Source organism: Lactuca serriola, chromosome 3 (genome assembly GCF_051521515.1).
Source record: "Lactuca serriola cultivar US96UC23 chromosome 3, Lser_US96UC23_V15, whole genome shotgun sequence".
Lineage (NCBI taxonomy): Eukaryota > Viridiplantae > Streptophyta > Magnoliopsida > Asterales > Asteraceae > Lactuca > Lactuca serriola.
In genome coordinates, this window is record NC_136410.1 from 14324958 (window position 1) to 14340126 (window position 15169).

Below are 15169 nucleotides of genomic sequence, written 5' to 3' on the forward strand. Positions count from 1 at the left end.
CGTACTTTAAATATTTTATTATTGTTAAATTATGAAAATTGTTTCAAAACGATCACCCTAGCACATTAAATTTGGCTTATATTTATTGGTCCCAACTTTTTTTTTTAATAACTTTGTATTTGTATTTTTTAAAATATTATTGGCTCATATTAGTCTTTTTGTATAATTATGATTTTAGAAATCAATTTGTAAACTTTTTACATATTTTTAATGTATGTTTTTAAGATTTTTTTTTTTTACACATTCATATTTTTGAATTTAGTTATATTCGTTTTTATGCATTAATTAAAGAATAAACATGCAAAAATTAATTTAGATTGTAAATATTTTATACATTCAAGACACTGTGTAATAATGATTACTTAAATTGCAAATATTACAACAACGTTGTGAAAAAACATGTAAGTTTTCACAAATGAAATATTTCCACCACACGCCGATCAGATATATGGTATCCTCCACGACAAAAGCTTAGGATCGGCACCTAAACAAACTCACATATATATGCTTTTAAAGCAACTCAAGCACATATATTTTGTGAGTTCCACTTATAGAACGTTTTATTAGTTTAGGTAATAGAAAAAATCAAAATAAAACGAAAAAGTAAGAAAATATATATATATATAAACCAATCACACCTTAATCCTCTATTAGAAACAACACGTGCAAACATTATATGAAACAACTTGTAAAACATGGGTTTATTACAAATAAAATAAAATGCGAGTACATTACATTATATGAAACAACCGCTAAAACACGTGAATGGCAAGATTGCCCCAAGAGCCTTCGAGATTGTAGGATTAAAGTGAATAAATTTCAAATACCATCCATTTCCATGCATTTATATATATATATATATATATATATATATATATATATATATATATATATATATAAATAAATGCCCAAATCGTTGTGTTTCTAAAACACATAAATCATTACAAAATTTCAAATAACTTTTCTGTCATTTTAGATACAGAACATATACCCATCTCCTTCGGATATGTATAGGTCATGGAGGCTAAGATACAAGGTATGCACACACACATCTTTGGTTCTTATTTCTCATTGATATACATGTTTATACACTCATCTCAATAGGGATTTCGAGGTCTGATGCTATTGCTGCATACATCGTTATACACATATTCTTTAATTCTTGATAAAAAAAAAAAAAAAAAAAAAAAACAATTTCCTCTTTGGAAGAAAGAATACATTTTAAATTGATGGTTTTAATTGTCACGATTATTTAACCGATACATATTTTAACATTAAAAGATTACCAAAATCGATGCAAATTAAAGGATTTCCAAGTTCATATGATGTGATTTGATCGATCAAACAAATTTGCTGGCAATTTACGGGATTGGTTCGGTGATGCGGGGGATCGGTAAAATTCAACGGCCAGGATCTACTCTTGTGATCCACGCACTGCGAGGATTGTCTTGGACCGTTGATTTTGTCGCAGAAACCACCAATTTTGTCTCCTTGAAACCATAATCCACGTGGATACATCAACCAATCAGAGAAGACCACGTCACTGTTCTTCTCGCTCTTTGTAACGCATCCACAAACCCCCACTGTACCCCGGCCCAAATGCACCACGAGGTTGTTCATCGGTTTTTTCTGCGAGGTCGAAAAGGGATGTTAATTAAAGGCAATAATCGGCATTTAATGAATTGATCCATCGAATCGGCAAAAAAAACCCTAGGAACAATTTTTGGGATCTATCTGCTTTCCCTATAATTGTCTGAAATTTTTGTGTTTTTCTGATGAACACAGAGACCTCCACCTGGTTGTAAGCAAGTCTGGAGACCGGTTCAACGCTCACCACCTGCTCCGGTCGCTCTCGTCGTTCCCACCATGGTATGAACTTTAACCCCCTTTTGAAATTCATTTTTATGTATCTGTGATTGGTGTCTATTATGGTTCATTTTGATCTTAACATGCTTTAAATAATCGATCTATGTTTTTCATGTTCTCAATTTCACTACGAATTTGCCAAACTTTAAGGATTTTGATACCGTTTCTTTAACCCCGATCTCATATTAGGTTTCACCTACCGAGATTAGTTAACGGTAATGGTAGATGTTGTTGCTGTTACGCTATTTTTTTCACCATCACGAACTCAAATTGCAGAAAATTTAGGTCATATTGCCTTTAATTTGTACAGTTTCGAAATCATTCGGCAGTAATCAACCCCATTTTTGGTTTGTTTTTTTAAGAAGAAATTGCCTCTACCTTGATTGTGTTTCAGGAGTCTTTCAATTTCTATGTGAATGAAGCTTCATGGTCTGACGAAGAGACTGAATTCACCAGAAAAGGAACCGGGGTTTTCCTTCCTAATTTGGAACTCATACAAAACGATCAAAAACAAGAAGAAAACCCAGTCCCATTTGACATCCTCCCAGACGACATCCAGGAAAGAATCCTAGCTTGCCTCCCATTATCAGCCATCTTCAAAGCATCATGCGTCTGCAAAAAATGGAACCAAATCGTCCACTCCAAGAAATTCACCTTAAACGATGCTAACTTCCTGTCCGAAAAAACCTGGTACTTCATGTTCACAAGCTCGGTCGAACCGGTGGGTTATCTTTACGATTCGGGTCTCCGAAAATGGTACAACTTTGAGCTCCCATTCATGGTGCATCACACATGGCACATAGCTCCATCATGTGGGCTTGTCTGCTTCATGGATGATGAAACCAGTAAAGAAATGTACATTTGTAACCCTATTTCTCGCGAATACGAGACCATCAAGAACCCACCAAACCTCGGTTTTTCCGTGTACACCGCATTAGCATTCTCCGTTGACCAGTCAAACTCAAAATACACAATCTCTGTCATCAGGTCAATTCAATCTTCTGTTGATTTCCTGTTATGGGATGTTTGTATTCATGTTTATAACTCAAACGAAAAGACATGGTTAACCCCGGTGATGGGGATGACTATGCACGGGTGGAGACCAGGGGACGTGAGTGTGATATGTGACAATGTTTTGTACATTTTGGTCTTTTGCACGAGGAGATTTGATTTTCAGAACTCTCATGGGTTAATAACTTACAATCTTGACAAAATGGAATCTGTTTTGAGGGAGGAATCGGTAATTCCAGCACCTTGTGTGCTTACTTGTGGGAGGTTGATGAGTGTTCAAGGGAAGCTTGTGCTTGTTGGGGGTATTGGGAGACAGGATAGACCAGGGGTAATTAAGGGAATTGGGATCTGGGTTTTGAATGGGAAGGAATGGATGGAAATTAGCAGAATGCCTCATAAATTTGTGCAGGGTTTTGGGGAATTAGATGATGTGTTTGCTAGTAGTGGTGGTGGTGATCTCATATATATACAGAGTTATGGTGGGACAGCTTTGCTTGTGTATGATATGGATAAAAGACAATGGTTTTGGTCTCAAAGGTGTATGATGCATAAGAAGTTTCCTCTTGAAATCTTTTCTGGATTTTGCTTTGAACCTCGGCTTCAGTATCTGTAAGAATCGAGGTTTCTTGTTGAGACAATTTTTGCATCTTGTTTTTTTTTTTTTTAGAAAAAAAAAATCCCTTTTTGGGTATTTAAAATCTCGATTTTTGCTTCTATTATTATACATGATCTGATCTGATGTTGGTTTTTTTTTTCTTCTGGGAAAACATATGCGTTCTTGTTGGTTTTAATGGGTATTTAAAATCTTGAATTATTGTCTGTCTTGTTATTTGGTGAACCCATGTCATGTGTAGTGATTTGACAAAATGTGAAATGGCGAGGGTCTGGTCGGGTCTGGCATAGGACCCATGGGGTGTACCATGTCACCATTTTTTACCCGTTTCAAGATTTGGCTTTTGGTGAAGCGATCTTTTTTTTTTTTGGGTTGGGTCATGAGCCGGATTTCGCATGGTGCTTTGGGTCGTATAATTATGGCTGTGAGCCATTCTTCGGGGCCACAATGGACAACAACTTGTGTTCTTAAATCTTAACATATCTATATCTATGTCTATGATATAACGGAATCATTTTTTTAAAACTATTTGTTGGATATTCGGTGGGTGAAACATGCATGGGGTCCGTTTATAAATACAAACAGGTATAATTGAGGATTGGATAGTTATTTTTCCAAAACTTATTTGTCCCTTATGTTGTAGGGACACCATGAATAATTTTGTATGGTAAATTCACTGTAGACACTTAAATTGTTAAACTCTTATACGCAAGAAAATAAGCAAAGTTCCTCATTGTTGATATCTTGAGAGATCCAAGATATGACTTATTATGAGTATACGTTATCGCACCATCCCAAAAATGGATAACGATGATGAAAATGATGGTTAGTAACTTAATCGCCGACCTTGATCAATTCCAATTGCTAAAGTTCCTCATTGGTTCATCACTTAAAGTATCTAAGTTTAAGTCTAGGGACTTTTAAACAAATGTAGTTCACTTGAGAACAATGCTCTGTGTCTGATTTTTTATTTTTTATTTTTTATTTTTTTGTTTTTTTTGCCCAATTTGAACATAGTTTTATAATATCATGTTATATACTAATTTATATTAATTAATCATAAATATAGAGTTTAATTAGTAGATGGGTATATTTGACAATATATATAAGTTATAAAAATGGAATATTCTAGAAATATACTTTTTGGGTAAAAAATGTGGTAGAAAATGGAGTACGGTTAGAAATAAAACACTATTTACTCCATTTATGGGGGAAAATGGTAGACCTGACAATTTCATACACGACACGAACACGATACGAGTTTTCCGTGTATGTCTTTTAGAAGTTCGTGTTTCGTGTCTATTCGTGTCTGACACGTATTTTAAATTCGTGTTTGTGTCTTACACGTGTCAAACACGAATTTACCTGTTTAGACACGTATAAGACACGATAAAATTCGTGTTGACACGTAACACGTATAAACACATATATATTTTAGGGTTAAATTTTATATGTATAAAATACTAGGGACCGATTACGTAAAACATAAAATCGTGTTTATTTGCATGTTATTGTCATCCTAGCTAAAAAGACATTAAAATCATGTTTATTCGTGTATTCGTGTAACACGGTTAAAAAAACGTGTCTATTCGTGTCGTGTCACGTGTCACATGAATTTTTTACGTTCGTGTTCGTGTTTGACACCCCAAACACGTTTTATAGTTCGTGTCGTGTTCGTGTTTACCAAATTCGTGTCGTGTAAATTCGTGTCTGACACGAATACACGACACGCAGACACGGATTGCCAGGTCTAGAAAATGGAGATGGTGTAACAACGTAAAATTTCCAATTAAATTTTTAATTTTTAGAAACAACAAAAATGTATATCACAACATAATTTCAAATCCGAAACAACAGTGTTTTCAAAACAAATTCCCAAGATCTCTCAAAAGTGAACTCCATCGGTGTGAGTGTGTACGAGTCAAGCCGTCGCCTACCCACGGTCCTCGCTGGTACCTGAGACATCAAACATAACAACTGTAAGCATAATGCTTAGTGAGTTCCCCAATATACCACATACCACAAATACGCCTCTCGAGGCTAACCCGACCCTCCGGTCAAGATGTCTCAGTGGGACCCTCCAGCCCCGCAGCTCGTTGGACCCTCCGGTCCGGTCATAGCTCATTGGGCCCTCTGGCCCGGTCTGAATCGTTGGACCCTCCGGTCCGGTCTATATAGTCATACAGCATACAAATAACACATAGCATAAAATCTCAAATATAACACATAATCTCATACAAAGCACATAAGACCCTCTGGTCAACTCAGAATACCACTCAAGGTACGTATAGTGAGAAGACTCACCTCGTGGAAAGTCTAAGATCTCGCGTACTCGCTATCTCCCAAAATCCAACGACGACTCTACCTCGCCTAATCATAAAAATATCATATTAATACTCAAAGACTTTCATAACAAAACTTTTACCCCTTAACACCAATCCTCAGAGGGTAAAAGACCATTTTACCCCTCCTTGACCCAAAGTCCCCATGTTGACCAAAACCCTAAAAAGTCAACGAAAGTCAACCCTACGAGTACGCGGGGCGTACATCGCCAACCCATGGATCGGGGTCTCCACCCAGTACGCTGCGCGTACTGGAAGTTACGCCCAGCGTAACCATCAGACTTTAGCATTCCTCATTTCTGGTCTTAATCGGTTAAGCCATTACTCCAACTTCTAGATCCGGCTCTGTTTATGCGTCTATACCCATAAAGTCGAGACCTTTAAGCCTTGGCATGGCTGTAAAGGCTCCAACACTTCATAACATCACTCTATTCCAACTCAAGGGCCTAGATCTCATGCATGGTGCAATGTTCACGACCAAGATTGCATTTTTATGAGTCTACAACTCAAAATAGACCAGAAATACGAAGGATCTAAGCTTATGGAGACCATTTGCTCAAAAGTCTCCACCTTTGGGACTAAAACCCTAGAAAATGGTACATGAAGCATATTACAAGAACTATAGGACAAGATCTGAGCTTTTTACCTTGAAATGAAGCCTCAACCTTTGCTAAGCTCAGATCTGCACTTGAATACCACTTCTAGCCTTCCCCAATGAGCTCCTCTTCTCCTTTGCTACCTTGAAATGGCACCACCAAGCTTAGAATACTCACAAATGGCCTAAGAACGGTTGCACACTCTCTTTAGGGTTTCTCTCTGAGGGATGGTGGCTGAGAAGTCGAGCCACACATTCCTTTTATAGCCCTCCAAAAGAATTAGGGTTTTTAGGTCTGGACCGGTTACGCCCCGCGTAACCTTGGGTACGCCCAGCGTACCTGAGGGTGAACGCGTCCAAATGAAGCGCACGAGTACGCGCAACGTACACCTTGTACGCCCAGCGTACTCGCTAATCATACAACCCTAAAAGAGAACATAATAAGGATGAAGGGATAAATAGAAGGGTACCTGGTTTTCGGGCTGTTACAGACGGGTTGGAGTTCATAAACTCTTAAAATACTACATAATGTCTTGTGTGTATCTCTACTAGTGTTACTCGAGATATACATCAAATAACAAGTTAAACTAAAATGTGTATGAGACATGTTTTGGCTCCATATAAGTGCATGATATGTAAACAGTAAGTGAAATAACATCCCTTCTCAAGTATCCTCACAACACATCTAACAATTAACCCAAACTACAACATAATGTCTCTATCGCACGTATCTCTACTAGTGTTACCCGAAACATACATCAAATAACAAGTTAAACTAAAATGTCTATGAGACATATGTTTTGACTCCATATAACTGCATGATATGTAAACAGTAAAATAATACAAGTGAGTGAAATAACATCCCTTCTCAAGTATCCTCACAACACATCTAACAATTAACCCAAACTCAACAACGTTCGGGGAGTCATCCACACATGATAAGCCAAAATAATGGGAAGGGTTTCCCTATGGGAAGAGTAAGGGAAACCCGCATACAAGGTGGTTGCGATTGTAAGACATCATAAACGCATATAGGTAGCTGGCCCACTAGTGCCTACCGATCCATCTATAATGATATGTGGTTTTCATCATATAATTCATCGACATCGAACCCCAAAATCACACGACACTGGTCATGACTCTATAACTACAAGCAAACTATGTTGGATTAATCGGTTAGTTAATAAGGAAAGTTTTATTATATTAGAATAACTTTGATTCTAGAATGTTGTTTTTCCTAGTTATAGTATTAGATAAGGATTCTATTTTATTAAATAAGGTTAATGTTTAGGATGTTTAAATCAACTTTTTCCAGCAATAAAGTTCACCAAGTAATTCCTCATTCTTGTTCTTTTCTTATTCTTTGTTCAGTTCAAACCTTGGGCACCAAGGTAATATCAGGTGGTATACCTACATTTGGTATCAGAGACTAGAGCGTAGGGCAGCCGGTTTGAGAGTCGGTTTCAAGAAAACTATAGCCTTTCGCTGCAGGGCGGACGCAGTGGGAACCGAGTTCGAATTAAGGGGGTGTAGATTGTTTTTGAGCGCGAGTTGAAGCATCTCAACAGCGGCTCTGATTTCTCTTGACCGGGCTTGTTCTAAGGAAGAGGGAGACTAACCGGAGGCATGAAATAAACCGATGGAAAGACGTCAAAGCGGGTGACTTTGATTCGGTTCGTTTTGCGGGCGACGAAAGACGACAAAGGTGGTCGTGACCTTGTCTTGTTGTTCGGTGGAAAAGTGCTCTCAGAACAAGTTTGATTAGGTCGGGATTGTAAAAAAAGAGAATAAGACGTTGATCGGTTGAAATCAAAAGGCATAAAAAATCAAAGGGTTGTGTCTACATTTATCGGACAACAATGATTAGCGAGGAAGAAAGTCTGACTTGTTCGTGATAAGGATACCGACGTATGTGTGTGAAAAGCGGGTGAGAATGATTCGTCAAAGCAGGTAGCTTTGAATTCAGTTCGTTTGGCAGATTGAAAGAAAACGGTGGAGCGAGTGGCTATGTTTTCTTAGTCGGTGGAGATGCCTCTTTGAGCAAAGGTGATCGAAACAAAGGAAGAGAATTGAGAAACAACACGGTGTGAACATTATGGCGGTGGAAGTTCAAATCGGATGACTTTGGATCTGGCCAGGGAGAGATTGTGAATCCGGGAAAAATCGAGATTGTAATGAACGTATCCAACAAGATGCCATGGTACATGTTACGTATGTTGTGAACAATCAAAAGGTATAGAAGACTTTGGATGCTACCGAGATGGAGGTCGGGTGTCCGGGAAAAGTCGGGATGGCTCGGGAAGATGGTGAACAAAGGTTGTGAATGTGGTGGTGTTCGTCGGTGGTTAATAGCGGAGAAACACAATTGTAAGGGATATGTGTGGACAAACCGATTAAGGGGGTGATTATTGGATTAATCGGTTAGTTAATAAAGAAAGTTTTATTATATTATGATAACTTTGATTTTAGAATGTTGTTTTTCCTAGTATTAGTATTAGATGAGGATTCTATTTTTTTAGTATAAATAATGTTAACGTTTAGGATGTTTAAATTGACTTTTCCAACAATAAAGTTCACAAGGTAATTCTTCATTCTTGATTTTTTTTTTCTTCTTTGTTCAGTTCATACCTTAGGCATCAAGGTAAAAGCAGGTGGTATACCTACAACCTAAACGTTAGTTGAAACACTTTTTAGATTCATAGTTTTCTGTTTAAAATAAAAACTTTAAGTTCGTGCTGCCAAACAAAGTTTTTTCTTTAATTTGAGTTTTTTGTTTAAAATATAATAGCTCCTGAAAATTCTAAAATGCTTGCGACCGAACATGCCTATAATCTTGTTGGATCGATAGAATTATGATTACGGGATCAATTACACTTATTATATCTTGCTACTAAAAGTTTTATTATATTTAAAAAAAAGGTGTTCAAGACATATATATACAATGGATCTAATAAATATCAAACGTAACAATGATGAAGCCTTATTATCAATATCCTAAAAGAAAAATCAATTGATTTCTAATTTTTATATTAGAGTTTTAAACAACTTTACCAATAATCGATAACGGATAGTAGCGCGTGGTTGACAAAAGATAACGCACCAAAACAATCTTTTTGAATAATGTACGAAGTGAGAAAAAGATTGATTATTTGATTATACTGAACTTCTCTTTCTCAAGGTGTAATGAACAGACAAATAGACACTGCGTAAAATAGGACGAACCCCACACCCCCACACAATTCCATAATTTAAAACCAACGTTTGGGACCTTTCGCCATGAAAACCCATGGGCCCCACAGGCCGGCCACACAGATATGATTCGACCACATTTCCATTTTCCACACTGTTGAAGAACAAGAACAACACAGAAGAAAAAGAAGCCACCCTTCTCAACTGATGTTAGAATCAGAATAAAAAACAAAACAAAAAACAAAAACAAAAATTCAAAGAGAGAGAAAAGTTGGTGGTGGGTAGAGAGAGAAAGTTGAAAAAGTTAGATGAAAAAGGGGGGTGAAGAAGGAGAAGAAAAAGGTGGGGGAGAGGAGGAGGAGGAGCCACCACCCAAAAAGCAACAAAATTTAGGGGAAAAATTAAGGAGAATAGCAGGCAAAAGAGGCGGACAATTCACCCCTGTTTTGCCCTTCCCTGTTCAAATCAGCAACGGTGGTGCGCAAGATAGCGTCGGCGGTGCGCAAGATAGAGAGTTGGAAGTAGAGGAGGAAGAAAACCCTGGTTTGAGTCTCACAGTTTCTTTGCCTCCTTCTGCTTCTGCTAGAAAGCTTGCTGCCACTTTTTGGGAGCTTCACCAGTACAGACTTCCTTTTGCTAAAATGCACAACGGTGGTGGAGGCGGAGGGAACAGGAGGAACCACCGGTATCAGCAGCTCCAACACCATCACCATCATCACCTCCGGCATCATCTTCTCGAAGATAACCATGATCCTTCCCCTGCTTCCCCTGATCTGGTAAAAATCATTTCTCTATGCTTTACCTCTTAAAATCTTGATTGTCGTGATTCTATGACGCTTCTTTCTATCTTGTTAATGGATCTGATATGCAAACTTTGTTGATTTACTTGATCCATCGATGGATTTTCTAAATTCTTGATTACGATGTGTCATGGATGGTGGGGATCATTCCCTTTAATGATAATTGAAGTGTCTTTTCCTTATTTCAGAATTCTTCGGATCACATTTATTCCCATTTCAATTATGAATTTTGCCATTTAGGTTATCGACATAAGTTAGAAGCTTTTAATACCTTAACATTTCACAGAAAAAAAAAAAAATTACTTTCGGTACCTTTTGACAACTGAGACTCCCAGAATCCTAACCAAAATCGGAACACTCTTGTTTGTTAACTGGTGGCGCCGCCCTAACGGGGTGGTGGCCGGAGCTTGCTCTAGGTTTTCTCGATCATTTGTTTCACCAGAATTAATACTATCAATATGATTTACAATGAATGCAGGGGAGTGCTAGTACTCTGAGAAGACACGTGGCGGCATCACTGATGCAACATCACCGAACGACTCAAAGAAATCAAACCGCCATTAGAGCAGTCTCACCTGCAAGTTATGGAAGTAGTTCAATGGAGGTCGCACCTTACAATCCAGCTGTCACTCCCACAAGTTCTATAGAATTCAAAGGAGGAAACGGAGAAACAAATTACAATCTCAAAACATCCACCGAGCTTCTTAAAGTTTTAAATCGAATTTGGACTCTTGAAGAACAACACACAACAAACGTAAACCTAGTTCGCGCTTTAAAACGCGAACTAGACCTGTCACGGGCCAAAATCAAAGAACTGGCCCGGGAGAGACAGTCTGATCGCCATGAAATTCAACATCTTATGAATCAAATTTCACAAGATAAACAAGGTCAGTCCGTGAGAGACGAGCTTGAAGATGAAAGAAAATTACGAAAACGGTCGGAGACACTTCATAGGAAATTGGCTCGGGAGCTTTACGAGACGAAAACGACCCTCGCAAACGCGTTACGTGACTTAGAAAATGAGAGACGATCAAGGGTAATTTTGGAAGATCTCTGCGACGAATTCGCTTGGGGGATTAAAAACTATGAACAAGAATTGCATAATTTTAAGCATATAAACCCCGATAAAAGAGCGGTGCGTGACGGTTTGATTCTCCATATATCCGAATCTTGGCTCGATGAGCGAATGCAAACAAATCAAGAAAAAACTACGAAAAAAAACTCGGTAGTTGAAAAGTTAAGTTCAGAAATCGAAACTTTCCTTGATGCGAAACGAAATGGTGCACGGGGGTCGGGATCGGCGGTGGGACCCACGGCTCGAAGGCGGCATTCGCTTGAGTCGATCGCGTTGAATTTGGCGGCTAGTGCTCCTCCTGATGATGGTGATGATGGTTCTTCAGATGGTGGTGATTCACCTTGTTTTGAGCTCGATAAACCGGTTGCCCGTGGGAAGGGCGAAATCGTAAATTCAACTACGAAACCGGATCACGGTAAGAAGAAACTTGCGACCCAAGTAACCGGAAAGGGTCGTGATTCTTCTAGCTTGCAGGTGAAGTTTGAAGAACAAATGGCTCAGGCGATATTAGGTCAAGAAGAGACAAAAATAAAAACCGAAGAGGAAAACCATGTAGAAATAACCGAAGAGGTAGGTTTGAACTCGAAATACTTGGATAGTTTACTAAAAAATCACTATTTGCAAACGGGAAATGACTTAGATGCCCCTGGTAGTAAACCCGTATGGGAAAGTCATCCAAGTCCCGTTCGAGGATGGACCACGAAGCTACCCATAGAAGATCTTGAGATTTCCGAGTCAAAGTCAAAAGTCACACCCGAGTCAAAGGACCAAACAAGCTTAAAGTCAAAGCTACTCGAAGCACGAACGCGGGGTCAAAGATCAGGCACTCGGGTTAAATCTAACAAGATCTCATTCTAAACGTATTATTTGTTTCTTTTTCTTTCTTCGTGTGCATAATCTACATATCATTGTAACATGTTTTTCCAGTTTTCAATACCATAATATGCTTATATTCCTTACAAAATTGTCAAAACAATCAAATAAACAAAGATTTATGAACATTAAGCGATCTTGAAAATATACGAGACTACGCCTTGTTTTGGATTGGATTTGATTATTGTCATTGTTCTTTCATCCAAATCAATCACAGCCGTACATAAGGTGTAAAGGGTTGGACCTAAAAACATGCATGCAATTAGAAAACAAGAACATAGAATTTTCATTTTATGCATTGAAACATGTTTAAATGTTGTACCTTGCATATAGATAGGATACTCTTGATCACCCGAGTCTCCAAGGAGTGAAAGAAGGTCAACCTTTGACTTTTTGGGAAGCAAAGCTGCTCGGTTTTGTCTGCTTATTGAGTTCTGATCGTGTACCTGGTTTACTTGAAGATGAATGTACATATTGGCATGGAAGAAAGGGGTTGACCCGATTTCATGAACTGAAATTCGTTGACTTGATGCAGTCTCAACGTTCAGGATCTTTCTTAAGTTTACATCTAACAAATTATAGCTGTGTCCGATTGAAACTTGTGATGAACGAATCCTCTGTCAAAAAGCCTTGATATAGTCAAAACACACCAGAAAAAAGTTAACTTGATCTAAAGAAACCTGAAACTTACACTAATTGCATCATCGATGCTTGTAGCTTCAAGAAGGTCTCTAGAAATGAAGTTCCGGCCAATCCCACCTGCTACAATCTCTGAATCGGTTGGTGGTACTGAGTTTAGTGTAAATGCCTACACAAAAAGTGCCATTTTTATCAGCTTTGAATCCATGTTTTTGCGTTTGTGACAATGTATAAGTGAGAGGGTGAGTAATTCAGTACCAGACCATGGTTATTGAAACCAAATGCGCAGCTTGGGAGCTCGCCTGCGTATGTGTAAGCTGTGTAAGATAATCCATTAGATAGTGTTGCTTTAATCAGATATCTGCAATGGTCATAAAATTGGGGATCGATAATCGAGCAAAAGATGAACAGTTACAAGGATTTATAGAGTTTGAGGTTACGTATGGCCGACAAGAGCGACATTAGCATCTTCGTTATGAGCTGCAACAGCCATTGTATCACTAACAACAAGAATATCTGAACAGTCATCAATCGTCTCTTCATCTTCAATTTTTTCTGACTTTGGGATGAACGGGAGAATCTCTTTCCGGAAGTTTAAAATCATAATCTGACACACGCAACATAATCGCTCGTTTTGTAATCGGAATTGGGGAAATTGAAAATGTATTAGATGAATCTGCGTACATGAAGAAAAGGGACTCCAGATCCATTTGCGATTCCTCGCATTTCATTCCAGTAATCTGGGAACTTGGTGGAATTGTTGTGGGAGAGAGAATGGAGTAGGCACTGTGCTTGTGGGGTTTGAGAGAAAGGGAGAAGTTGGTGGTTGAATATGGAGTCCGTGGAGAGTCTGCTTCTTATGAGGTTGGAGAAATGGTTGCCAATGGAGAAACCCATTTGGTAGGAATCTTCACAGGGACCGAATTCATAAATCTCCAAGCTCTTCTCGGCTTCCATGGCTGTTCCTGACCTTATCTTTATTTAATACACAATGGCAACATAATCTGATAATCGCCCCTTTAGAAAAAGTATATGCCTGAGTTTGAGTGAATTGCAAAAATCATCCCCTCACCTTTCTCTTCAAGCGTTTACTTTTATTTTTGTGAGGGCCGGTTTTCCAAGTATGCCCATAAACAAGCCTATTAAAATCTAGAGGCCCAAAATTTTATTAGCCTTTTAATTTGCGCAGGTTTACTTTTTAGCTCAAATGGTATTAGGTTATGAATCAACGAAAGAAAGCAACAACACAAGCACGAATCTGAAATTTTTGGGAAAAAATAACGCTTAGGTTCCTTCAATATCGCAAACAGTGATTATGATTTAAACATGTGAATAATTTAATGATGTCGGGGAAATAACGAATCGTCGAGCTCCTTGGTAACAGTTTCTTTCTTTCGTTCTTTGCTTAAAATCAGAAAAATCATCTATATGAAACCCTTCGATCTTTGAACAACATTAGACGACTTTAAGAAGTATTGAGTTCTTGTTTCTTTCTTTTTTACTTCTTTCTTCATAAATCTTCAATAATCTTCATAAATCTTCGAAATTAGACTCGAATCAAAAGACTTCAATCATCAACAAAAGATGTTGAAAATCAGAATTCAGGTCTTATGGAGTAGGGAAGAAAATCTTAATGATACATATATGATATTGCTTAGAGGTTCTATGATAATAATTAATGTTTCTTTTTTCTTGAGATTTTTTTATAAAAATAAATTAAGATTTGAAAACCAAAATGTATTCTCATAAATATCACCTCAAATTTTCAGTAAATTTGTTTTTCATTTTCATTCATTCGTTATGATTTCTATTTTCTTGATATCATAAGTAAAATATGTCAATCCATCTTTTAGATTTCCAAGTTTCTAATTCTCAAATTGTTTGAAGTTTCAAAAATCAGAATGTAAATTACTATATTTCTAATTTTTAAATTTTTTTATTAGAAGAAAATGAGACTTTCTCTCTACTGATAATGTAATATAACTTCATGATTTTTTTAATGACTTGTTTCTGATTTTTAGCAAGTTTTTAAAGGACAAGAGGTGTTAAAACTTTACTACTTGAGTTTCGGAATTGATAAAACTTTTGGATAAAGTTATTTATAAAGATATTACTAAAATGTTTATTTCAATGATATTAGAAGAACGACTGTTTTCTAAGTAGAAT

At 37.5% G+C, this 15169-nt stretch overlaps 3 protein-coding genes across 3 annotated transcripts; 2 read left to right on the forward strand and 1 right to left on the reverse strand.

Moving 5' to 3' along the window:
* Positions 1-907: 907 nt before the first annotated feature.
* Positions 908-3591, forward strand: LOC145091518 (F-box/kelch-repeat protein At3g61590-like). The gene is made up of 3 exons (XM_079029259.1): positions 908-1036; positions 1786-1869; positions 2261-3591. Exons 1-3 carry the CDS (start codon positions 1007-1009, stop codon positions 3488-3490), a joined length of 1344 nt encoding a protein of 447 aa, XP_078885385.1. The 5' UTR covers positions 908-1006; the 3' UTR covers positions 3491-3591.
* A 6168-nt stretch (positions 3592-9759) lies between these two features.
* LOC145091519 (uncharacterized protein At5g41620-like) lies at positions 9760-12511 on the forward strand. The gene is made up of 2 exons (XM_079029260.1): positions 9760-10392; positions 10895-12511. Exons 1-2 carry the CDS (start codon positions 9925-9927, stop codon positions 12347-12349), a joined length of 1923 nt encoding a protein of 640 aa, XP_078885386.1. The 5' UTR covers positions 9760-9924; the 3' UTR covers positions 12350-12511.
* LOC145091521 (uncharacterized) lies at positions 12344-14064 on the reverse strand. Its single transcript, XM_079029261.1, has 6 exons — positions 13688-14064; positions 13444-13610; positions 13262-13364; positions 13056-13172; positions 12687-12981; positions 12344-12608 (listed from the first exon to the last, which is right to left on the reverse strand). Exons 1-6 carry the CDS (start codon positions 13958-13960, stop codon positions 12493-12495), a joined length of 1071 nt encoding a protein of 356 aa, XP_078885387.1. The 5' UTR covers positions 13961-14064; the 3' UTR covers positions 12344-12492.
* Positions 14065-15169: the final 1105 nt, after the last annotated feature.